At 43.4% G+C, this 26,437-nt stretch overlaps 4 protein-coding genes across 5 annotated transcripts; 2 read left to right on the plus strand and 2 right to left on the minus strand.

Annotated features, from left to right (window-relative positions):
* Positions 1–6,250: 6,250 nt before the first annotated feature.
* On the minus strand, positions 6,251–18,011 carry LOC119660529. 2 transcript variants are annotated; one of them, XR_005250436.1, is made up of 4 exons: positions 17,717–18,011; positions 17,383–17,658; positions 6,553–6,638; positions 6,251–6,494 (listed from the first exon to the last, which is right to left on the minus strand). XR_005250436.1 is itself a non-coding variant. In XM_038069153.1 (4 exons), the coding sequence occupies exons 1-4, from the start codon at positions 17,906–17,908 to the stop codon at positions 9,405–9,407; spliced, it is 609 nt and encodes a 202-aa protein (XP_037925081.1). In that variant the 5' UTR covers positions 17,909–18,011; the 3' UTR covers positions 9,338–9,404. The 2 variants fall into 2 exon arrangements, 1 of the variants encoding a protein (XP_037925081.1); XM_038069153.1 differs by lacking the exons at positions 6,251–6,494; positions 6,553–6,638 and adding exons at positions 9,338–9,421; positions 9,475–9,598.
* On the plus strand, positions 6,558–8,036 carry LOC119660527 (fez family zinc finger protein 1-like). Its single transcript, XM_038069151.1, has 4 exons — positions 6,558–7,045; positions 7,099–7,234; positions 7,308–7,490; positions 7,543–8,036. The coding sequence occupies exons 1-4, from the start codon at positions 6,938–6,940 to the stop codon at positions 7,830–7,832; spliced, it is 717 nt and encodes a 238-aa protein (XP_037925079.1). The 5' UTR covers positions 6,558–6,937; the 3' UTR covers positions 7,833–8,036.
* LOC119660528 lies at positions 17,906–24,507 on the minus strand. Its single transcript, XM_038069152.1, has 4 exons — positions 24,291–24,507; positions 23,965–24,232; positions 18,360–18,447; positions 17,906–18,302 (listed from the first exon to the last, which is right to left on the minus strand). The coding sequence occupies exons 1-4, from the start codon at positions 24,358–24,360 to the stop codon at positions 18,051–18,053; spliced, it is 678 nt and encodes a 225-aa protein (XP_037925080.1). The 5' UTR covers positions 24,361–24,507; the 3' UTR covers positions 17,906–18,050.
* Positions 24,508–24,646: 139 nt separating this feature from the next.
* On the plus strand, positions 24,647–26,121 carry LOC119660526 (zinc finger protein 177-like). The gene is made up of 4 exons (XM_038069150.1): positions 24,647–24,786; positions 24,840–24,975; positions 25,054–25,527; positions 25,580–26,121. The coding sequence occupies exons 1-4, from the start codon at positions 24,679–24,681 to the stop codon at positions 26,002–26,004; spliced, it is 1,143 nt and encodes a 380-aa protein (XP_037925078.1). The 5' UTR covers positions 24,647–24,678; the 3' UTR covers positions 26,005–26,121.
* Positions 26,122–26,437: the final 316 nt, after the last annotated feature.

The raw sequence follows: 26,437 nt of genomic DNA on the forward strand, positions 1-26,437 counted from the left end.
TGTAGTTGAGTTTTTCCTAAAACGGAATAAATTATTTATTAGTATATAGGTATTTCGAGCAGAAGTTGTACCCTTCTTCAGTACCTGATCAACTAAGATAGTAATTCCTAAGCTATGCTATAAATGGAGGTCAATGGAGAACTCCCGTTCCTTGATTCTAGGATTATTAGAGAGGAGAAAGGGATCCCTTTTGACATTTACAGTAAGCGCACGCATACGCAGCGGACGATACCAGATAATGTGAACCACTCTCATTCACATAAAATGGCTCTGTTCCATGCCAATGTTCACCGTACCCCTCAGTGCTGAAAGATTTATGAATGAAAAGGAGTATGTAATCGGCACAGGAGTGAAGAACGGGTTCCAACAGTCGATTATTGAAAGATTCATGTGGAAAACGGTGAAACGACGAGAAATAAGGGCAATGACATCCCTCGCAAATAACTTGGAAGGGGAAAGAAGAATGGGGGTCACTCACTTTACGGCTTCGTCGAAACTGATAAAAACTATGAAAGGGCTAAACATCGACATGGTGCCATCGAGTAGGTTTCACCAACTCAAAAATAGGCTGCGATTCTCCAAGGACCGCAGATTAAAACATGAATCCAGTGGGAGTGACATATCCAGATTGTGAGAAATGCTATATAGGACAAACTAGAAAATTGGTTTCCGTACTCTGGTAGGAACACGAGAGAGAAGCAGAAACGGTCAGGAGAAGGGAAAAGAAGATCACATCGCTGAAATCGATGATAGCACGGCACATGATTGAAGAGAGACACATCACCACATGGGATAACGTAGAAGTTATCAAGGAATGCGAGGGCAGGAGGAAGTCGGACGCGCAGGAGAACTTGGGGATCCAAAGGGTACTAGAAGGGATCAGATTGAACCCCGACACGGGCAACGTGCAATCGACCCTTCTGAAAGAAGTGGCAAGGGTGACACCGGGCAACATTAGTGTCTCTACGGTCTCTAATTAGGGTAATGGGGTAGCAGAAGGGAAGCACAACTTCTGCTGGCAATACGTATATACTAATAAATGATTTATCCAGTTTAAGGAAAAAATAAATCGCATTTTATTTTATTTGGATTCTTGGACAAAACAAACAGGGGCTGGACGTGGTGTATAGCAACGCGATCAGAACTGGTTCAAGGAATTCAGTGAAGAGATCAAACAAACCACAGAAGCAGCAACCAAGCCTTACAAAGCTGTAGCCAAAGACGGAACAATATCTTCTGTTTGAAGAAGGAGGTTGAGACATTTTATTGTTTAGGATAGTGAGGGATCATAAGTCCACATCCACCTGATGTTGGACCGTACCAAATGGAGAGCAACTTACTCTTACGATGTTTGGTCCACGGCTCCCTCGTTTGGCGTATGGCACCCAAGCATTTAAAAATAGGGACTAACGGTTTCAGGATACAGATGCTCTTGAAAAAGGTGATGCCTTTCATGTTAAGTTTTTCAGACGAACTTACCTAACATCGTTCGTAATGAAAGTGGTGGAGGAGGTCAGGTATATTAGAATTAACGTTGTATTGCGCAATCTCCTGCATCCATATCAGTACGCCTACCGGGCAGAACGGTCAACCGAAACTGACTTGTATCAGCTGACGGATGTAGTAGGGATGACATAAAAACAAAAGAAATAGCACTGTGAGCGTTTTTGGATATCAAAGGCGCATTCGATAGCACATCGCACACAGAGGTACAAGACGCCCTGATCCGCAAGGGAGTGAGATACACCCTGGCTTTCTGGATTGGCAAAATGCTAGAGAGTTCGAAAATAGTAGTACCGACAGGTACAAATTCTATTGCCATGAACACTACTCAAAGGTGTCCACAGGGCAGGTTAATATCACTCCCAATGTTGAGTATGGTAGTGGACCAGCCAGCCAGCGAACAAATACTGGAATTCAAGTCCAGGGTTACGCGGATGACCTTCTTTTAATCTGTAGTTGCAAATATGAGGATATCCTATACGATCAAATCCAAACTGGGTTAAGGGTTACTAGTACCTGGTGCAGAAAGGCGGGATTGCGTATCAATCCAGCCAAAACCACCATAGTATAATTTACTAAGAATCGAAAACTTGATCATCTGAGAGTCACAAGGTTATATGACAGGGACAAAGGAGAAACACAGGTCAAATATTTTTGCATTAGGCTAGACCAAAAATTACTTTTACCTGTCGGAAATACTTGACGGAAGCTATAAGGACTCTGATGCCTTCTAGGTCCATGGCAGGAAAAAAATGGGGTTGCAGCCCGAATATAACACTGTGGATATACACTGCAATAGTAGGGTCAATGATTATCTATGGGGTGATTATCTGGACAGAAAGAACTGAACTCACCACACAAGCCAAGGAGATACATAAACTCCAAACACTGGCTTCCGTGTGTATCAGTTGAGCAATCAGGACATGTCCAGCAACATCCATGGGGGTCCTTCTGGGACTAACCTCTCTCTACCTGCACATACAGATGCAGGGAAGAAGAGCAATCTTCGGGATGGCCGGGAGGTGGGGAGCTGACTAAACCGAAGGAAGATTGATATTGTTTTTAAGCGCTACCCCGAATTATTGATACCAAGTGATAACATGACAACGAGGTTTCACTTCGATAAAAAATTTGAAAGACGCTGGAATAACAAGGCAAAATGGAAGAGCGTGGCTGTGACATTCGGTTTAAACCAGCAGTTGATTTCTTGGTACACTGACGGACCAGTCACGTAAGAGGGAGCGGGTGCCGTGGTCATTCATCCAAGGAAAATGAACTTGAAGCCAATGGGCAAGCACATTAACATATTCCAGGCGGAGATATACACAACAAAAAGGTTGAGCGGGGATGCCTTTACACGGGCCAGAACCAGAACCGAAATCAACGTTGGTGAAGGAAGGAAATCAGCGAAGTCTAATAAATACGGAAACGCCCAGTGGGAAAACCAAACAGAGAAGCAGTGTTAGAATACGGAAGAATCATCGTTTGCCCTACTCGGAAGAAAAAAAAAAGTTGTCCGAATACATAAAGGACAAACACAATATGCACCAGACCATCAAAAAATGATCCGAGCCACTCGGGCACTACGCAATAGTGCCAAGGACCAAAAAAATGCCTCGAAGGAATTAAGCGTCACCCAGGCAACACAGGTGACCCTCCCTCGAAATTCAAAGGGCGGTAAGCTTAAAAAGAGGAGTAGAGAGGGAGCGCATGATTTTTCGGATCCTCGCAGAACGCAAAATGGCAAAAGGCCCCTCATTGGCAAAGTTACCGACAAAAGTGAGGTAAAGCCCCAAAAAGGAACCAAGGAAGCATGGACCAAGGTTGGTAGAAAGAAAAATGCGACACATAAAAGAAGATTACGGCCTGAATCGATTATCGTCTGCAAAAAAGGTGATGGGACTTATGCCGATATGCTCAGGAAAGTCAAATCCGATTCTGAGCTGATGGACCTAACTCTCCTATACTTGAAATTCTTTATTCTAACGGAAATATAAGCGTTTAAAGTTTTTCCCAAGATTCGTCGAAATTTCAGAAATTTTTCCGGCACCCTGACCCCCCACCCCATATACCATTTTGAAGCTCAGACCCTCTACCAAAAGTAGTGATCACAAATTAAGCTCCTTTTTGCGAAATTCTCAATATTAACGGAGATATAAGCGTTTAAAGTTTTTCCCAAGATTCGCCGAAATCACAGAAATTTTTCGGACACCCAGACCCCCCAACCTATATACCATTTTGAAGCTCAGACCCTCTACCAATCGTAGTGATCTGAAACTGGATTATTTACGTTTACAAGACGAGATGTACACAGAAGGCAATGAAGAAACAGCAAACCATTTGCTTGAAGTGCACTTACCAGGCAGCATCCAGCAAATCTTATCTCGGGGCCAACAGGTGCATGCAGCCCTCAACCGAGAGACTGGAATCTGGCATGCAAAGTAGTATCACTGGAGCGAGTAAAATGGGCATTGAACTCGTTCCATAGATACAAGTCCGCAGTTCCGGATGGCATCATTCTTGCGCTAGTAATAGAGGGAATGTACGCCATATTCATTCCCAAACCAGGGAAACCCACCTACACAGACGCAAAAAGCTTCCGACCGATCAGTCTAACGTCTTTTCTACTAAAAAGACTAGAAAGACTAGTAGATCGTTTCATAAGGGATACACACATTCCTAAGTGGCCACTTCACCATAGGCAACACGCCTATCAGGAAGGAAAATCCACGGGGACAGCATTCCATGAACTTACGGCAAAAATTGAAAAGGCGATGTCCGGAAAAGAATACGACTTACGCACATTCACGGACATCGAAGGTGCCTTCAATTATGCCTCGCTCGCGGCAATTTGTGATCCAGCAAGACATGGAATCGAATCGTTGCTAATTATAATAGTTGGATCCTTCACATGCTAGAGTGGAGAAAAATCTAGTTATCGGTCGGATAGGGGCTCCCCAGAGGAAGGGATTCTCTCTGCACTGCTATGGATACCTTGCTGTGGCTCCTGGAGGACAAAAAAGTCTTCGCGCAAACTTTTGCGGTCGGCCTAGCTGTAATAATTTCCGGTAAGTTTGCGGACGCAGTATGTGACCGCTTGAATGAAACTCTGCATGAAATCCACAGTTGTTGCCTCCGTAATGGATTCACGGTGAACGCTAGGAAGACTGGACTAGTTATGTTCACTAGGAACGTCAGGTAGGACAGCTATACGCTACTCACTTTAGCAGGGGTAGAAATCCAGCTGGCACAACCAGTCAAGTATTTAGGAGTACATTTCGACTCCAAGTTAATGTGAAAGCTCTATATCCAGGATAGGTAAGACGTGGGGACTGAACTTTGCTAACAGTAGGAAGCTGCTAACGCATATTCAGAGGCTTGGTTGCTTAAGTATTACTGGAGCAATGAGTACTACGCCGACTGCCGCCCTTGAAGCTATCCTAAACTTACCCCCCATTCACTTGGAGCTGAAACGGAAAACAGCCAATGACGCATATAGACTCGATACCATTGCGGTATGGGAAGGCGGCCATTCACACGGTCATGCTTCTATCTGGAAATTCCTTGACAAACATTCGGTAGCGCTGATGCCGACTGACCATATGGTTTCCAGATTCGTCTTTGAAAAGACATACACTGTCAATAAAATAGTTATCGTTCCGATGCTTGTACACTGTCGTAATCACCGAAAGAGAAGAACGGTCGACAAATCGCCATGAGTCTTTTCAGATTACAGACTTAATAATCTTCACCGACGGGTCAGTCTCGAAAGGCAGATCGGGCGCAGGGGTGTTCTCGGGGGATCCGATTATAGAACTGGCCCGACCCCTCGGAAAAATTACGACCAGATTCCAAGCGGAGATATATGTCATTTCATTGGCAGCAGAAGAATGTCTGCGACAAAAATGGAGGGGTCGCACCATTCGAAACTGTTCCGGCAGTCGGGCGGCATTATCAGCCCCAAACAGCAACGACATATCAAGCCAGTTGGTGTGGAATTGTTATCAAGTGCTGCTAAAACTTGGCACTGAACAAAACATTCCTGATGTGGGTGCCGGGGCACTCTAACCTCGCTGGTAATGAGGGAGCTGGCAGATTAGCTCGCCGAGGGTTTGGATCCATAATGGTGGGGCCAGAACCAGTTCTCGGAATCCGACCATCTACTATCAAGTCTTTTCTGAAGGGTGAAATTGTAAGGATTCACGCACCCGAGTGGAGGAATTCGGACTCTTGCCGGCAGGCGAAAATCCTTATGAAAGAGCCTGGGGTCACCAGAGTGGCATTTTTATGGTCCCTTAAGAAGCGAGACATGAAAACCATAGTAGGGTTTTTAACGGGACACTGTCCCTTAAACTGTCATATGGAAAAAATTGGGGTGGTGGTTTCGGCTATGTGCAGCCAAGGTGAGAAGGAGGAGGAGACGGCCCTACACTTTATATGTAGCTGCCCGGCCTCCTCAGATCTCAGACGAAGCCACCTTGGTAAGGTTTTCTTCAATGAAGAATCTGCACACTCTCTGCCTCTGGAGAATTTTCTCAGATTCGCTACAGCCTGCGAACGCCATAGGCCACTGAATAGGCAATTTACGGGGATAGTACAATGGGCCTAACAATAGTCTGAGTGTTCGAAGCTGCGACTCCCCCCAGTAAACTAAACTAGACTAAAATTTTCAGTAAAAAGTTTCTGGCAACTAAACAGAAACCCCAACGGCTGAAAAAAATCTTAATTGATAAATACCTAGCGCCAGTTTGTGAACAGTGGCATTGGATCAAATTTGTTGCATTATTAATAGTATCCAGGTACTGTGATATATTTTGAAACGAGTTGCCGCTGTTCTGCTGCGAGTTATTTTGAGTTTGTATGGACGAAAAAGTCTTGAAGGTCTCTTAACCCATTCAGACATTTGAAACACGAAATATGGCGAGTTTCGATTATATTTCGAACATCTTGTTGGGTAACGATGTACACATCATTTCCAATTATCACAGGTACTGCAAGAATGAAAGATTGACGAATAATATAGTATAAGAAAACGAATAATTTTCTTACCTCGTATTGGTTGGAAAACTTGTTCAGATACTTGTTCACTTTTTGAGCTCAGCGGGTTATTAACGAACATATTTGCAATTTATTTTCTAAGTGTATAAAAATGTGTTTAAACTATTGTAAATTTGTCATAAATTTTTGAATGAATATGTTGCAAGTTCAGTAAAACGTGTCAGTTGAAAATTTAATGAAATTCGTTAACCGTCGAAATTTTGTTTTTCGAAAAATGTGACTTGCTGGCGCTGCTGTTGAAAGAGAGAATTTTACTAGAACCCGCAAGTTGTGCCGCTATTTCTGGTGTTTCACAGCTTCCGCTTCATTTGGTTAGTAGTTTCCGGAGCGATATCTTGTTGATATTTTCTATTTGGAAGCTATTTATCTATCGAAAATGGTGACAACATGTGTGGTTTGCAATGTCACAAACCGCGGTATGATAAACATATTCGAGCACCCCAGACATTTGGATTATATGCTAAATTTTGTGACTGAACATAAGGTTCGCATTCTAAGTTATTTTATTTGTTCCTCGTCTAATTTGTTCATATGCAGGTGGAGCGGAACGATTTCTTGTGCGTAACATGCTATGACGAACTTAAAATCGCCTTCAAATTCAAACAGGAGTGCCAGCGGTCGCGTGTGTACCGAGGGACGCCCAAATATGTAGTCGAAGCCTTTGGAAGTGAAGGTAAGTCGATTGCCAGAAGTTACCGTTCTATTTTAGTGCCAGGGTTAGAAAAACGCCAATCTTCTGATTGTAGTTGCGTCCAGTCTAGATGATTTCAGTGCCACATTTTTCGAAATACCGAAATCACCAGGGACAAGGTTGACATATGAACTGCAGCACCGCCATAGGGCTCAAATTCATTCCAGCAGTGCGAAAAACAAGCGCAGGCACCGTAATAAACAGAGGAGGCGCCCCATTTCAAAATATGCTGACAACGGTAGGACTTACGGGAATCTCTTAGCTTCCGTTTCAATCTATTTCATTTCCAGATATCAACAAGAATCTTGGACAAGGACAATGCGAATATTGCTTTGTCATACTCGCAACAGTTGAACTTCTTCAAGAGCACAAATCTCAACACAAAGAAGAACGGCCGTACAGCTGCAACCAACCGAATTGGACAGCTCGCTTCAAACATCGCTACAGTGTGAGAAGTCATGTACGGGTTCATTCGGATCAGAAACGATACAAATGCCGCTTTTGTAGCAAAGGTTTCCACAAGCGGGGTAACCTAAAGGCGCACGAACGTTGTCATTCCGTTGTCCCCACGGAAATCTAAAGTCCCATATTCGATTTAACACGGGAGTTATAAAATGTGAAACAAATTTCTTGTTTCGTTTTATTTTTTTATTGATAAAAGAAAATTAACTGTTCTTAAATTTTAATTTAGGTCTGTTCTATTTTCGAGTTGAAATACGAATGAATCAATTCTTAACTTAAATTTCTATCTCAATTTCTCCTAAACAAAGGATTAAAAGCTTAATTGATTTTGAGTGTTTGTTTAATTCTTATTCTGATTTTTCTAATGGATTTTTAATGTGTTTATAAGATCGTTTCATCATATTTCTTTATTCGATCTTATAAAAGGAATTTGGTTTAAACTCATTACATAAAGATATTGTTGGGTAGATTTTATTTACGTTTGAGTCAAGAGGCGACTCTAATGAATTTGTTTCATTAATTACATTATTAGGTTGGGACTCTAATGTGTTTATGTCCTTATTGGGTTGGGTTGGATATGTAACTCGGGCGAACGACCTTATTCCTGTGACTATTGCTCAAAAAAGTTTCGAACACACTTTTCACATAAAATACACGTTCGGTCTCATACGCAGGAGTAACCGTTCGAATGCGATGCGAAAAAAGCTTCTACTGTACTGGAAAGGAACGGATACATAAGTGAATTCGTCGTTTATAAATAGTAGTAGACTTAAGCGTCATATTAAAATGCAGAGTGATCAAGATAATATATTATTGTCATTATAATGAATTCGACTTTGTCTTTTCTTGTTCTTGCTACAAAATAATCCCTCTTTTCACATCCTTACTATCGCCGGTGATGAGAAAAAGAGCGCCACATCATCACAGACAATATTGGTGTTTATGTGCTCTCTTGGAAGCTCTGCACATATATTCCTGGCCTAATAGACTAATGACTCTGTGATGGCACATCGGAGGCGCGAACTTAGCCACCATTATGAATTCGCCTACGCCGCTGCATTCAATAGCCGCAGAAACAGCTGATGAGACTAAGGTGACAAATGTCAAAAAACACGTTTTTTCAAAAAAAAAAAGACCGAAAAAGTTGACTGACTGTTTCGTCCAGGACAAAGGCAACTCCTCAGACGCTGCCTCACCTCTGCCCTAGAAGCAGCATGACCGAAAGTAAAGACAGATGGTAATTGTTCCATTTAAATATAATCGCAAACACTTAACCCCCCAACCTATATACCATTTTGAAGCTCAGATCCTCCCCCGATAGTAGTGATCGCGAATTAAGCTCCTTTTTGCGAAATTCTCAATATTAACGGAGATGTAAGCATTTAAAGTTTTTCCCAAGTTTCCTTCAAATTTCAGCAATTTTCCTGGCTCCCAGGCTCCAACCTTAATACCGTTTTGAAGATCAGACCCTCCCGCGGTAGTAGTGAGCATGAAATAAGCTCCTTTTCTCGAAATGTTGAACATAGTAGAAGCTCTCTCAGCTAATAATGCATTCAGCTTCGATTTTTTCATGGAGACTGCTTACGCTAAAAATTCGAAATTTGAATAATTAAAATCATAACGTTTCTAATATTTCTTTATTCTTTATGGTCGACATTATCCTATTTAGATCAAATGTTTAAATGTTTGCTTAACAGCGCCTCAAACCTGAAAAAAAGTCAAAAGTTAACAAAAATCATTTTGACTTTTCTTTGCTTTACTTTGCAATTGTAGATTGAACGATTCCTCAATTGTTCTTTGCATGTGCTCCAAACCCGTTATTCCGTTTTCAATGTTCTGGAGTATCCGAATATGATGATCCAATATTGAAGTTATTATAAATTTCTACATCCGCGATAAAACAAAAATTATTTAAGTTGAACTGTCGAGAAAAGTATATAATAATAATTTTCACTTTTCCTCACTGCCTCACCTGTCCGATTGGCAAAGGGGCTGCCAAGTTGGCTCAAGGTTTTACAAAGAGCAATTCATTATCGACTCGATAGTTGTAGGACAGACAATTAAAAGCCAAAAAATCTCGTTAATTAATATATGGATAACGCCAATGCTTTTGACAGAGTCCCGCACACCTGACTAATCGATGTCCTACATCTGTAGCGCATTGAACTCAAACTAATAAAGTTTTTGCGACAGCCATGGAAGGGTGGCATACCACCTTGTCAGTGCGTTCATCTGAGGGTACTAACACCTCAGAGCACATCTATGTACGGAAAGGCATCCGTCCAAGTGGAGTTGTTGAGTCCCGTTTGGACTTATATGGCACTGAACTCTGTTTCATGGCTACTGAATGATGCTGGAGGGCATGGTTTCGCTACAAAATATGGCCTACGTGTTAGGTATGAAGCTGGTACTGAGATCGCATCCGTCAGGGAAGAATAAAATAAGTGCCCTCAACATCGCTACCCTTTCACACGTTTATACATTCGAAATATTGCTGTGGATGAAGACTCTTCTGGAAAACTTCCAGCAGGGGATGCAGATTATTATGTCCAAATTCCGAATGCATCACCCAAATTATGCCGTGGAGCGGATGTACCTGCCCCGTGACATCGGATAGAGGGGGGTGATTGAAATGACGGCACAACATCACCGCCAAGTCGACTCTCTACGCCCTTATTTTTACAGCAAAGAGCAGGAGAGTCGCTTACATTCGGCTGTTAGTAAGGCAAATTGTGGGCTGAACTTAAAAGATCAATGTTTCAGTCCTTTGAGTGAGGTAAAGTCAGACCAGGAGCGGATCGATGAATGGAGACCGAAGGCAATGCACGGTAAATACGTGAATTGTGAATTGAATTGGTGAACTGGTATCAAAACCAGTTTATGAAAAGTTTATAATGAAAGAGCGGGTAGGCAAGGACCAGTGCAGAATGCGTGGGTCGGCGTTAATAACGTTGGACCATCTCATTTCTGGCTGTACTCTTATGGTGCCGGTGCAATACATGAACCGGTATAATACTGTATGTACCATCAGAACCGTGCTTACAAGCATTGGCTTATAACTGGAACTTGTCCGAGTCGATTTCTCGGTATCAGCCGTAGTTTGTACTCGATAGTTTGGTTTACAGCATGTATTGGGGCCGGCGAGTTTTAACTAATCACCATATAGTGCACAACAAGCTTTACGTGCTGTTAGTTGGCAAGACGGGTCACTCCGCGTATGTTGATGGTGCTATCCCCGATAATAGCAACATTGGACGGAAATACATTGAGAAGAGGGTGAACTATGAGCCACTGACTAGGAAATCAAAGAAATTAAGCATCTTGAGAAGGTGGTTGTAGTTCCCATAATATTATCAGCTACAAACACTGTACTTAAATCTCTCACGGCTTTCCTAGATGTTTTGGGACCCTCACACAGCCTGACTCAAACCGTGCAGAATACACCACATGTGTTCGATGTTGCGGAGAGTTCCCGACGAGTTCTCCCATAAATCTAACAAGGGCTGCCCCCACCAGAGCCCCTTTATTTTTTAAATAGGTAGTTCGGCAGATGCCGGCATCTGCCGAACTACTGAAAAGATAATAATAATCGTTGGCCCCACAATTCAATTTTCTCTGGGCCCTGAAGGGCATTAGAGCACTTTGTTCAAAACGGTAACGGGTACACTAGGTAGCAATGTTGTCAGCAATGGGCTCGCTATGACTATTTCCCCAGCTGAGTCACTGGTATCCGACATCCAATCGCAATACAAACCCCTTTGCCAATAATAAAAGTCGAACCGCGCTAACCCTAATGCTTTAAACACATTGTGAAGATTGGGTGGTGACATATGGAATATCACAAAAGTGATATCACTCTAAAATGTTATATCACATTAACATCATTGAGTGCGATTCAAACATCACAACATAACTTAGCAGGGGGTGACTGAGCCGATAAAGGCTGTCGAAGACACTTCTTCTGAAGTCGGCTGGCAGGTAGGGCCGAGGGTTTGAGGTTTTTTCACACAGAATAGAGGTTTCTGTTCAGGGACTGTTCATCCATTGAATTAGAAGGTTCGGATTAGCCTATAAGTCCTGTCGAGATGAGTCGTCTCTCTGTGCGCTGACTAGTCAAGTTGCATCTCTAGGTAGACTTATTTCTTCATCACATGCTGTCTCTTGAAGACTGTCCTGAGGTGCTGCTCACGCTTCAAACTCCGCAGCTATCCCTGTCAGATACAGTGTGTGCGCCTAACCGGCGGTAGTCACCGCAGAGGCGAATAGTGCCGGTCGCCTTTTCCACAATTTATACAGGACTCGACGAAAGGCTGTTGGATGGTCGGCAGATCCCCTGGTCCATCCATCATCCAGTGTAATTCTTGTTTTGCCGCTTAATACTTTGCTGGGGAAAACTTTAGTGGTCACGGGTTGGCCTGTAGTTTCTATGATGTGTTCCACAGCGTGCTTTGGCCGTTCCTTCAAGCTCACAGGTTTGTTCGGTCGAGATGCTGGAAACGGTTGTCTTCTGGGACCGTCGAGACCGTGTGTATATTGCTGTGCATCACTCGTTTCTTTCGTAGTGAAGCCGGTTTTGCTATCGATCAGTTTTCGACGTTGGAGATCTACTAGGAAGCCGTGGGTGGCCAAAAGTCGGCTCCTATGATGGGACCTTCTATTTGTGCGATGAAGAATTCCTACTGAAGAGGTTGCCTTAGGTTGAAGTCAAGAACCTTGTTGACTCTGATGCCGCCTTGGAGTATTTAGGTAGGGACAAGCCTGAGACAGTTGCCCCCGTGTCGATGTTGTATGTCTCGCTTTCCGCTTATCATTGATGGAAAGGCGAAATGGTGTTTCCACCATTAACGTTGCTGGTTGGAGTTTAACTTACACGCAGCGTGACATCTGTGTGTTTCTGCGCCAATTTTATAATGGTAGTAACAGTGTATCGTACAGTTTGGTTTTTGAGCTACTGCGCCCCTCGAGTTGTTTCTATGCGGCTTACTCCCCGTCTTCCCCACAAATGCCAAAACTAAGACCACCTAGTAGTACTAACCGAGGCCTTTCATTTGATACCTCATATGACTATATTTGGTGAGAAAAAAATTACACCCCTCTTTTGCATGTATGGAGACCTCCCCACAAATTCGACGTAACAGGATGTAACTCACTGTATGCGTGAGCGTTCACACAAATTTGGTGTCAATTGCTATTACAGTCTCCGAGAAAAATGCGTGTGACGGACAGACAGACAGACGGAAATCATTGCAGGGTCGCACAATATTTGCCTGCGCAGATCACTTACTAATCGGCGATGAAGATTGCTATCATTAGTGAACCGTACAGAAATCTGTACGGTGGTGTATGGATTACAGATTCGGCGGATGGAGCGGCGATATGGGCATGCGGTTGTCAAGCTATATAATATAACATGGGCCAGGTGGCTAGTGGCTTTGTATGGGCAAAAATAAGCAGTATATTCGTATACAGGTGCTACGACCCACCGAGCCTCACACTGCCTGAGTTTAAAGACCTATTAGACGATCTTGCTCACGACGCAAGAGGACGAGGTCCAAAGGTGATAGCCGGTAACTTTAATGCGTGGGCTATCGAGTGGGCCAGCAAGGAAATAAACGCTTATTAGAATCATTGGCCCAGTTGGATTTAGTTCCGGCCAACGAAGGTGACGTAAACACTTATCGGAAAGTGCGATATGGTTCAATTGTAGATCTGACTATTGTCAGCCCAATCACCTTTGAACTAAAGACGGAGCCAATAGGCAGGGGACCCGTACCTCGGAAGCAGAAATCCAAAAGAACACCAGGATGGTCTGCAAAATCGATGAATGAGCAAACATTCATGGAATTGTGGTTAGACCTGCCAAGCAAAGTAGGCACCTCCACGGATAGAGCTCTCCATGTTACACAAAGCATGTGACGCGTCAATGCCTAGGAAATGCTCATTCCCTACTAGAAGACCCAATTAGTGGTGGAATAGTAAACTTCCCAGCCTTCAATCGATTTGCCACAGAGCCAGACGAAAGGCACAAAGGGCAATAGGTATGATCAATCAAGGGCAAAAGGAACATGCCTATTGAAAAACCCGCAAGAATCTCAAGCTCGCCATCCAGCGAAGTATGATTGAATATTTTAAGGAGCTCTGATTGGAAGCGGACATAAATCCGTGGGGAAGCGCTTATAAAATCTTGACAGGACGATTCCGAGGCTAATCATCTCCGCAGATCACGTGCCCTATTCTCTTGTTGAAAATAATCCAAGGGTTATTTCCCCAGCAAGAGCGGGGTACTGACAACTTCCAGCACCCCCTGAACGTGACGCCAATTCCACCGATTGCGTCACCAGGGACGAGCTGTTGGAGATGTGCAGTCAAATAGGCGACAACAAAGCCCCGGGTCTTGACGGCATACCGAATAAGGCCCTCGAATTTGCCATCAAATGTAGACCAGATATGTTCGCGGAACTGTTCGCAACGTGCATGTAGTGTCTTTCCTGCACCATGGAAGCGGCAGAAGCTGATGGTGCTGCCTAAAGCCGGCAAACCTCCAGGGGAACCGTCCTCCTATAGACCCATATGTCTTCTGCCTTCTAGACACTATGGGGAAAATGTTGGAGCGAGTTATTTATAATAGATTACTCCCAGTTGTCGAGAGCCAAGGGGGCCTTTCAGACAGGCAGCATGGGTTCCGTAAAGCCAGATGCCATTGATGCCATTAAAATGGTTACTGGCTTGGTCAAAAATGCAATTCACGGAAGCGGTTGTACCAGCAAATATTGTGTAATGATGATCCTAGATGTGAGGAATACATTTAACTCGGCCAATAGGAACATTAGACGATTGGTGTTCCCACCTACCTTGCCGTTATTATCGATAACTACTTGCAAGAGCGGACACTCTAGTATAATACCGATGATGGATCCAAGGAGTATACTGTCGCCGTGGGTGTCCCACAGGGCTCTGCACTGGGCCCACTACTGTGAACCATCATGTATAATGATGTACTTAACCTTCCGGTTCCGAAGGAGGCCACGGTGGTGGGTTGCGCCCACGATATAGCAATGGTTGTGGTCTCAAAGCATCTCGAGGATGCTGAGTTGTACCCAAGCGAAGCAATCAGGGTTGTTACGGCTTGGTTAGAAAGTGCTGGACTGGCACTCGCGGAGGAAAAGGCGGAAACGGTCCTCATCACTAAGCGCCGCAAGAGAAATTAAACCTGCATTAGAATCGGGAATCGTGTCATTACTTCCAAGTCGACCATCAAATACTTGAGGGTGAAGATAGACGGGGAACTCAATTTTAAGCGGCACATTGAGCATACTCTCGAAAAAGCAGCCACCACGAGTATGGCTCTGGCAAGGATGATACCGAACGTAGGAGGACCGCGGCATACATGCAGGCTGCTCATAGCCAGGTTGGTGAGAAAAGCACTGCATGTTTTAGATAATACACAAAAACTGAGCACGGTTTACAGAAGAACAGCCTTAAGGTTGTGTTCTGCCTTCAGGACCGTCTCAGATAATGCAGCTTTCGTCATCTCATGAATGATGCCGATTGACATCCTGGCAACCGAAATGATGAACATTTATAACACCAGGTACATCTCTCCCTCATCACAGGTGAAAAAATCCGAAAGGGAGAGATCCATAAGCAGATGACAACAGCGGTGGGACTAGTCAGAAAAGATTCGTTGGACTTACAGGTTGATCCCTTCCACTGGGGAGTGGCTGGAGAGAAAGCATGGGAAGATCAATTATAATCTCACCCAATTTCTCACCGGCCATGGAGGACACGGTCAATACTTGTACAGGTTTAAATTGGACATTTCACCTTATTGTCCACACTGCGACGTGGTCCCAGAGGACCCAGCGCAGGTATTTTTCCAATGTCCTAGGTTCGTGGAAGAAAGGAGGAACCTAGAGGAAACTCTAGGTGAAGTGCTATCACCGGAAAATTTTGTCCAGAAAATGGTAGCTTGCCAGGAAGACTGGGATGCGATCAATTCCATAATCGCAGTAATCCAAGATAAACTGCGAAAAACAGAACAACTGAGGAAGGCGCAGTTATGAACCTCGTGAGTAGACGGAATGAGACCTAGCTAAAGTAAGCTAGCTCCGCCCCGTGTTGTATTACCTAGAGGTAGTTCCACGGGGTAGAGGGGAGTCGGGAGTGGTTTTAGTTGGTAAAAATCCCAGACTCAGGCGTGCCCAGGCCAGAGCCTTTTGATTTCCACCTCCTTAAAAAAAGGCAGACAGACAGTAAACCGATCTTAATAAGGTTTTGTTTTACACCAAAAACAGCGAAACTTTTCACACTGCAGGAAGTCGCAAACGAGGTAGGATTGTCACAAATTAAAAGAATTCCACACCCGGAACTGAAGTTTGAAGACTCAAACCCGAAGTAAAAAATTTCAATCTTCAAACTCCAAATGCGGGCCAAAAAATAACGGATGTAACACGCCTTAGGAAATTTTAATATCAAGATAGATTCATCGTGTCCTTAGTGGTCTCAACAATAATGGTATGCTTCTACAGCTTTGAAACAATTCAAATTTTTTTCTATTTAGGGATGGAAATCATAACCAATAACATGACGATGATAAAATCGGTACACAGTTGTTAATAGGCAACAAGATCCATTCCAGCTTACACGACTCATCATAGGGTTAAAGCTTCTAGTAAACAAGACGATGATCTTGTCAGTATTTCTCGGAGATGTGGGTTTTTAACAGGCGAAATCGTGAAGTGTTAGTTGCGTTCAAGAAGAGAATCCTCCCGCAGGAAGATAGACGATACCGTAGCCTATACAATGATGAAATCTATTAACAATATCGCGTTCATTTCGATAAAATCTACCTCAATCGACTATGAGGCTTCTCTCCAGGCAAATCAACAACAGATCAGATTTTCCCTCTGCGGCAAGTGATGGAAAAACTGTTGGAATGTGGACATCAGTTGCACATCCCGGCAAAATTGATAAAACTGACTAGGCTGACCCTGGCTAATCTACGGGGCCAGACAAAAGCAGCAGGATCACTCTGAGACTACAACTTTGAGACCGTTGATAATTTCTCCGATCTAGGATCGAAAATCACAACCGATAACAGCTACGATGATGAAATCCGCGCACGGTTGTTGGCAGCCAACAGAGCCTATTTTAGCTTTCAAAAACTGTTCCTCCCGAAACGTCCCACCATAGGGTCAAAGCTCTTATTGTACAAGACAATGACCTTGCCAGTCCTTATGTATTCCTCGGAGACTTGTGTTCTTACCAAGAAAAATTGCCAAGTCTTGGCCGCGGTCGAGAGAAGAATCCTCCGGAGAATTTTTGGCTACATAACAAAGAAATCTATGGGCGATACCATGACCGTCAGGTTGTGGATAAAATCCGGCTCAGTAGGTTGCAGTAGACGAGTCACTTAATTCGTGTGGATGAAGATGATCCAGCCCGGAAAGTATATAAGGATAGTATCTATGACAGAAAAAGAAGACGAGGCAGACCCTGAGATTGAGCGTTGACGTAGGTCAGGACGCCCGACAGCTTTTAAGGATATCGAATTGATGGACCTCGGTGCAAAATCAAGTTGTGTGGAGTTCCTTATTAAGGCACGCCTAGACCGGATAGCGGTTGTTGCGCCGTTGATGATGATTGTGAATGATAAAATTATTATTCACCTTGCGGTAGCTCTCCTTGTATACATTATATTCTTCAAAAAAATCGTCCATTGCCTCTTGATTGTTATCGACAAGATATACTAAGGTCACCAAAGTTTGATAAATGGTAAAACGCTGACAGTCGACTGAGTTTGGATTGAGCTCCGGTGCGCGATTCTCCAAAGAGTTAGTGAACAGTTCCAGGATATCTAAATTAAACGAACTAGTTGCTATTTCCTTATCAATTTCACGGAGTTTATCCTTAGCGTTGGCTATCATTCGGGCTGCTGACATTACCTATAAAATGGAGATTCAGTACTTAACATGATTCAAACTAGACACAGGTAAAACCTACAGAATCTTGGATACTATTCAGTTTCAGTCCATGTTCGATCACTTTGAACGTTTGACGTTGGAATATATCTTCAAGAATTCGAAGCTCGTCGAACCATTTTTCAGTTAAGTTCCAAAGCTCTTGGAAACTAAACTGCGTTTCAGGGGATTTTTTAGATTGTTGATTTGATAAAACTTTACAAAAATTTGCCATATTTATGTTTTTTAATTATAATGAATATTTTTTTTTAAATTTTTTGACATTTAACAAATATGTATCTACAACAAAAAAGGCTGACTAGAAAGCTTATATGACAATTAACGAATTTTCTAATATTTTACAAAAAAAAAAATGTCTAAAGTTGATGGTTGCTTTCGAGTTGCTTTTTTTGCTTTCGTTGCTCCTGAGCTGTTGGAGACGAGTACTCCACTTCCATTTTCTGTTGTTCAATATCTTCAAGAATTTCTGAAGCGCTAACGTTCGTTCCTTTCGATATTAGAATTTTTATTATGTGGCGGGGGTTATAGGAACCTTTGTTGCAGTCAAGTTTTACATTGAAATCCCTAAGATCGGTGGTAGAAGTCCTTTTTGTGTAGGTAAATTGGTCCTGGTAAGGAATCTAATGTTTTGAAAGATCTTTGAGAAATATATGAAAGATGTTTACCGGCTTAATGCCATTACAATCTTTGGACTCCCAGTCAATCTGGGCTCGAAGTGGAGCTATGTTGCTTGGTGACTTTTGCGTCTGTGCACTGAAAAAATATTTCTTATTACAAACAATACTAATGGCGATATTTCCAATTGGTAGTTTACTTCAAAATGAAAGATTGTCTTGGAAGATATTTTTCTTTTTATTGGCTAAAGGTATCTAATCTGTACAAATACGTATTTCAGGGACCAACTGTCCCCTTTTTCAGTATTTTGTCCTTTGAAAAATGTCCTTCACAATTTGGGTTTTCCTAGGTATTCCCGTGGCTATAATATCTTAATTAAGCTTCTATTCCTCTCCTAGTCCTTCCTAAAAGTTCCACCAAGGTGGAAAAATTGTTGCCCATGTCCGCGTTTTGCCTTTTTTCGGGGGAATTTTCGAGATGTGGAGACTCTCCTAGGCATCTAGTCTCCTAACGTCATTCGCTTCTTTCAAAATATTGACGTTGTCCAAAAACAAATGGTGTCCCTGCTCTATTATATATCTGGCAACCACGGAACTTATGTGCGGATTATTCTTATTTTTAGCGAATTGGGCCTCCTTTAAGTGTTCTAACACCCTGGTGTGGACTAGCCGTTTTGTTTGCTCTACGTAAATCTTGTCCCAGTTTGGACAGGAAATCTGATAAATGCCGCTTTTTCCGTACACTCTTTTTCGTCCTCGACCAGCAGACGATACCTACTTAGGACCCAGTTACACCTAAGTAGGTATCGTCTGCTGGTCGAGGTGACCCGGAATCCACGTTTATGAAGCCTCCGTTTAATGTTCTGTGTCCGACCCGAGTAGGTTAATGTTATCCACTGCCGAGATTCTGCGTCCACTCCCTGGAAGATTATTGAAAGTTACTGTTTTGAGGCCGGGTGTAGTTTCTTTTTGAACCGATTTTCGATAAGGTTCATGTTGTATCCGTTTTTCTTGGCTGTTTCCAGGATGTATTTAATTTCTTTTCTCCTCATTGAGCAGCGTTGTGAAGGCCAGTTTCTTATACAATAATGCCTTCTTCCTCCATTCGGATGAGTAGGGCTTCCTTCATCGGTACGCATGGGAACAGCGCTTTTCATCGAAGAATACTAGTATTTCATCACCTTGTTTCCTCCCGGCCTGACTCCTTTGCCGTTTCCCACTGCTCGTTTTCCTATTTTTAGGCCTAACCTTTTGATTTCTTCGTTGCTGTTATTATCTCTCTGACCTCGTTGCCTTCTTTATGTTTTTTGGGGAAGCATTTGATTCTGGGCAGAGATAGCTTAAGCATTCTCAATTCGGCTGCTTTCTTAATAATGGGTTTGCATTCAGCCAGAGCCTTTTCCACTCTTTTAACGGAGTCTGGCAAAGAGTCCTTCCGGATAACGTGGAACTTACCTTCTCCTATTTTTTTGCTTACTAAATCGTCGTACGCCCCTTGTCCATGATGACCACTGCGTTTCCTTTGTCTGCTGGTAAGTAGAAAACAAGTTTCCCTTTCAATTCTTCAATGGTTTTGTGGTGATTGGACGATGCTCTTTTCCTTGTGGCATTCGCTTGTTTAGTTCAATTTTCAGGAGTTCAGCTGATTTCGCATTATACTTCTCTAGATAGTGGATATCGAAATATTCTAGCAGAAATGTCAACGGAATTGTTTAAACATGTTGAGGTTATTGAAATAAATTAATTGAGATCTCTACCATAGGGAACCTTCTCTGAACTTACATGAATTAGTCCAAATGTCTATTTAACTCGTACTTCTGCTTTTTCTTTAGCCTTTGCCCGGTTCATAAGCGAGGTCGGCTCGTCGCGATCGATTGCGCCATTTAGTTCTATCAAAGGCCCGATCTGGATGCAGCTGCGAGACTTTCAAACCCCTATCCAGCGTATCAGGCCACCGTTGTTTCGGCCGGCCTTTTGGTTGTTTACCATCTTAGAATTTAGCCTGACTATTTCAGGCGAATAGCCTGTAATACAAAGACAGAATCCTAGGAGAACGGATTGGACAAAGTTCAATGAACTTCTTGGCAATAAAGTTGAGCTCCCTAGGCGAGTAAGGACTCCTTTGGCGATAGAAGATCAATTGAAAACTCTAAATCGCACACTTTTAGAGTGCTTTGAAGAGACTTATCCTATTTCCCAAGGAAAACGTGGTAAAACGGTTCCATGGTGGAACCGAGAACTGCAGAGACTGAGGCAATCAACCAGGCTTTCTCTTTGAAAACCGGATGGTACTTGCACGAACTCCGGAATTGAGTCTTTACAGACTCTCTTGGAAGTACACCACCCGGGAGGACAGGTCCCAGAAGTGGAAAGAAATGAATTGGCGGTTTCTGCAAATCCTTCAGCACGACGGTGTTGCAAGGGGAATCGGGACACTGCGAGAACAGTTGTTACCAATGAAATGGCGAGAACCGCTATTCTAGCATTTGAACACATCAAATCACCAAGCATGGATGGCGTCTACCTAGCGATGCTAAAGGAGGGTACAGAGCACTTAGAGCAACTTCTAAGAAATATTTTTCGTGGATGTCTTGCTCTGTGCTATATGCCTTCCTCTTGGCAGAATGTTAGGGTAGTCTTTATACCTAAGCCTGGGAAAATGACTATTCGAATCCAAAGAACTTCAGGCAAATCAGCATCATTTTCGCTGAAATGTCTGGAGAAACTGGTTGATCCCCACATTCACGAGAAGGTGCTAAGGTCCCACCCCCTAAATGAAAACCAACATGCTTACCAACGTGGAAAGGCTTTGGTTTCAAAGATAGAGCACGCAATTGTGACAGGCGAGTACGCGATGGGGGTGTTCGGCGACATTGAAGGAGCTTTTAACTGTGCGATTTTCCAAAAGCTCTGTGATGCCGCCAGAGAGCATGGTGTTGACGAAACTCTAATAAAGTGGATCTACGCTATGCTAATGCAGAGATTGCTATGTGCTGAAGTAGGTGTTGATCGCTACCTAACAACGAACGCAACGAAAGGCTGCCCTCAAGGAGGTGTGCTATTGCCATTTCTGTGGAGCATGCTGATCAACTCACTACTATGCGAACTGCAAAATCTGCCAATACACGTGGAGAACGACAAGGATGCTCCTCAATCGTGCTCTGAAGTGTGATTCAGACGCTAGCTGGAATCGCTATAAAGAGGCACAGAAGGCTCTAACTCTTTTGAGGCAACCTCAAAGCTGAAGCGGATCCTGGTCAAAGAACGTAGCCACGTTTGCAGAACGGGAGGTACACAGAAAGCGATGAAGAAACTGCAAACCATTTGCTTAAAGTGCAATTCCCAGGCAGTATCCAAAATCTAATCTGGGGCCAACAGATGCATACAGCCCTCAACCGAGAGTAAAATGGACATTGAACTTTTCCATAGATACAAGTCTGTAGGTCCGGATGGCATCATTCCTGCGCTAGTAATAGAGGGAATGGATGCCCTAGGTCTCCATATTCGGAATATATATCGCGCATGCCTAGCACATGATTATATTCCAATTAACTGGCACGATGTGAAGGTGTTATTCAATCGCACACAGGGAAACCCACCTACTCAGCCGCAAAAAGCTTCCGACCGTTCAGTCTAACGTTTTTTCTGCTGAAAGAACTAGAAAGACCAGTAGATCGGTTCATAAGGGATACACACATTCCTAAGTGGCCACTTCACCATAGGCAACACGCCTACCAGAAAGGCAAATCCACGGAGACAGCTCTCCATGAACTCATGGCAGAAATTGAAAAGGCGATATCCGAAAAAGAATACGCCTGAGGCGCATTCATGGACATCGAAGGTGCCTCAGTTGCGGCAATTTGTAATGCGGCAAGACAGCAAGGGATCGAACCGCTGGTAATCAGTTGGATCCTTCACATGCTAGAGTGAAGAAAAATCCACATATCGGTCGGCCAGAAGTTTATTAAAGCAGGATGTCTTAGGGGCTGCCCCTTCTCCACTGCTTTGGCTCTTGGTAATGGATACCCTACTGTAGCTCCTGGAGGACAAAAAAAGTCTTCGCGCAAGCATTTGCGGACGACCTAGACATAATAATTACCGGCATGAAATCCACAGCTGGTGCCTCCGCAATGGACTCACGGTGAACGCTAGGAAGACTGGACTAGTTTGTTCACTAGGAACGTCAGGTGGGGCAGCTATACCCTACCCACCTTAGCAGGAGCGGAAATCCAACTGGTGCAAACAGTCAAGTATTTAGGAGTACATTTCGACTCCAAGTTAACGTGGAAGCACCATATCCAGGAACAATATCAGAAATCCTGCAGATTGCTTTGGTGCTGTAGGAATGCAATAGGTAAGACCTGGGGACTTTCACCAAAACGGACATCCTGGACGTATACATCCATAATTAGTCCCAACTTGATGTATGTATGCATCGTCTGGTGGCCAAGACTCAACTTTGCTAACAGCAGGAAACTGCTAACGCAGATTCAGAGAGAGAACTGAGAGCAGTCAATGACGCATATAGACTCGATACCATTGGGACGTGGAAAGGCGGCCATTCACACGGTCATGCGTCTATCTGGAAATTCTTTGGCAAACATCCGGTAGCTCTGATGCCGACCGATCATATGGTTTCCAGATTCGTCTTTGAAAACACATGCACTGTCATAATCACCGAAAGAGAAGAATGGTCGACAAATGGCCATGAGCCTTTTAAGATTACAGGCTTAATAATCTTCACCGACGGGTCAGTCTCGAAAGGCAGATCGGGCGCAGCGGTGTTCTCGGGGAATCAGATTATGGAACTGGCCCGACCCCTCGGGAAAAGTACGACCATGTTTCATTGGCAGCAGAAGAATGTCTGCGACAAAAATGGAGGAGTCGCACCATTCGAATCTGTTCCGACAGTCGGGCGGCATTATCAGCATTAAACAGCAACGACATATCAAGCCAGTTGGTGTGGAGTTGTCATCAGGTGCTGCTGAAACTTGGCTGACTGAACGAAACATTCTTGATGTGGGTGCCGGGGCACTCTTAACATCGCTGGTAATGAGGAGGCTGACAGGCTGGCTCGCCGAGGGTCTGGATCCACAATGGTGGGGCCAGACACGCTCTTGGAATCCAACCATCTACTGTTAATTGCAAGAATGAAATCTGAGGATTCACGCAGCCGTGCGGCAGAATTTGGACGCTTTCCGGCAGGCGAAAAACCTTGTGAAAGAGCCTAGGGTCACTAAAGCGGCATTTTCGTTGTTCCTTAAGAAACGGGACATGAAGACCCTAGTAGAGCTTTTAACGGGACACTGCTCCTTAAACTATCATATGGAAAAAATTGGGGTGGTGGTTTCGGCTATATGCAGCCAATCTGGCCTCTTCAGATATCAGACCAAGACACCTTGGCAAGGTTTTCTTCAATGAAGAATCTGCACAATCTCTGCTTCTGGAGAATATTCTCAGATTCGCTACAGCCTGCGAACGCCGTAGGCGGGAAGCCATTGAATAGGCAATTTGCGGGGATAGAACAATGAGCCTAACAATGTTCGGAGCTGCGACTCCCCCCAGTAAATTAAACTAGACTAAAATTTTCAGTAAAAAGTTCCTGGCAATTAAACAGAAACCCTAACGACTGAAAATAATTTAAGTTGATAAATACCTAGCGCCATTTTGTGAACAGTGACATTGGACCAAATTTGTTGCATTATTAATAGTATCCAGGTACTGCGATATATTTTGAAACGAGTTGCCGCTGTTCTGCTGCGAGTTATTTTGTTGAGGTTGTGTAGGGTTGCTATGGACGAAAAAGTCTTGCAGGTCTCTTAACCCATTCGGACATTTGAAACATGAAATATGGCGAGTCTCGATTATATTTCGAACATCTTGTTGGGTAACGATGTACACATCATTTCCAATTATCACAGGAACTGCAAGAATGAAAGATTGACGAATAATATAGTATAAGAAAACGAATAATTTTCTTACCTCGTATTGGTTGGAAAACTTGTTCAGATACTTGTTCACTTTTTGAGCTCAGCGGGTTATTGACGAACATATTTGCAGTTTATTTTCTAAGTGTATAAAAATGTTGTGTTTAAACTATTGTAAATTTGTCATAAATTTTTGAATGAATATGTTGCAAGTTCAGTAAAACGTGTCAGTTGAAAATTTAATGAAATTCGTTAACCGTCGAAATTTTGTTTTTCGAAAAATGTGACTTGCTGGCGCTGCTGTTGAAAGAGAGAATTTTACTAGAACCCGCAAGTTGTGCCGCTATTTCTGGTGTTTCACAGCTTCCGCTTCATTTGGTTAGTAGTTTCCGGAGCGATATCTTGTTGATATTTTCTATTTGGAAGCTATTTATCTATCGAAAATGGTGACAACATGTGTGGTTTGCAATGTCACAAACCCCGGTATGATAAGCATATTCGAGCACCCCAGCAATTTGGATTATATGCTAAATTTTGTGACTGAACATAAGGTTCGCATTTTACGTTATTTTATTTGTTCCTCGTCTAATTCGTTCATATGCAGGTGGAGGGTGACGATTTCTTGTGCTTAACATGCTATGAAGAACTTAAAATCGCCTTCAATTTCAAACAGAAGTGCCAACGCTCTCCTTTGTACCGACGGGTGCCTAAATATGCTGTCGAAGCCTTTAGAAGTGAAGGTAAGTCGATTGCCAGAAGTTGGCGTTCTATAATATTTTAGTGCCAGGGTTAGAAAAACGCCAACCTTCTGATTGTAGTTGCGTCCAGTCTAGATGATTTCAGTGCCCCATTTTTCGAAATATCGAAATCACCAAGGACAAGGTTGAAATATGAGCTGCAGCACGAAGGCAACGAGGAAATGATCTCGACAAAAATTCCGGACGAAGATAATGAGGAAACCAGTAAAGATTACTTGTTCGACGACCAGAAATTCATTGAGTATAAAGACGAACTCGCTGAAACCAATAAGGACCAACAATCAACAGATGTTGGCAAGAGGATGATGAAGTCCACCACGCCATCGGATGAGAATGAGGGAAACTTTGATGACCCGATGGCGGGCAGACCCGATGACCAGGCAGAGATAAAATGTGACCTACGTGATAAAGCGTTCACGAAAAAAGGCAACTTCCACCGCCATAGGGCTCAAGCTCATTCCAGCCGTGGGAAAAACAAGCGCAGGCACCGTAATAAACACAGGAGGCACGCCATTTTAAAATATGCTGACAACGGTAGGACTTATAGGAATCCCTTAGCTTCCGTTTCAATTTATTTCATTTGCAGATATTTACAAGAACCTTGGAGAAGGACAATGCGAATATTGCTTTGTCATACTAGCAACAGTTGAACTTCTTCAAGAGCACAAATCTCAACACAAAGAAGAGGAGCGGCCGTATAGCTGCAACCAACCGAATTGCACAGCTCGCTTCAAAAATCGCCACAGTGTGAGAAGTCATGTACGGGTTCATTCGGATCAGAAACGATGCAAATGCCGCTTTTGTAGCAAAGGTTTCCACAAGCGGGGTAACCTAAGGGCGCACGAACGTTGTCATACAGGCGAGAAGCCATTCCTTTGTCCCCAAGGAAATCTAAAGTCTCATATTCGATTCAACACGTGCGAACCACCTTATTCCTGTGACTATTGCTCAAAAAAGTTTCGAACACACTTTTCACATAAAATCCACCTTCAGTCTCATACGCAGGAGTAATCATTCGAATGCGATGATTGCGAGAAAAGCTTCAGTTGTACTGGGAAGCTTCGGATACATGAGTGAATTCGCAAAGATGGTACGTGTGTATTTACGGGGCGTCGTTTATAAATAGAAGTAGACTTAAGCGTCATTCTGATGAAGATAATATATTACTGTCATTACAAGGAATTCGACTTTGTCTTTTCTTGTTCTTGCTACAAAACTATCCCTCTTTTCACATTCCTACTATCGCCGGTGATGAGAAAAAGAGCGCCACATCATCACAGACAATATTGGTCGCCAAACATCAATTCTCGCCAAGGAAAATTGTGTGCTCTCTTGGAAGCTCTTGATGGACGTCAGACTACATGAGTCCGGATGCTGGGCAGCGAAGTCCTACGGCCACAGGAACATCCTAGATGAAATACCTCGGGAAATCTGAGCATCTCCC

This window comes from Hermetia illucens, chromosome 6, assembly GCF_905115235.1.
Source record: "Hermetia illucens chromosome 6, iHerIll2.2.curated.20191125, whole genome shotgun sequence".
NCBI classification, from domain to species: domain Eukaryota; kingdom Metazoa; phylum Arthropoda; class Insecta; order Diptera; family Stratiomyidae; genus Hermetia; species Hermetia illucens.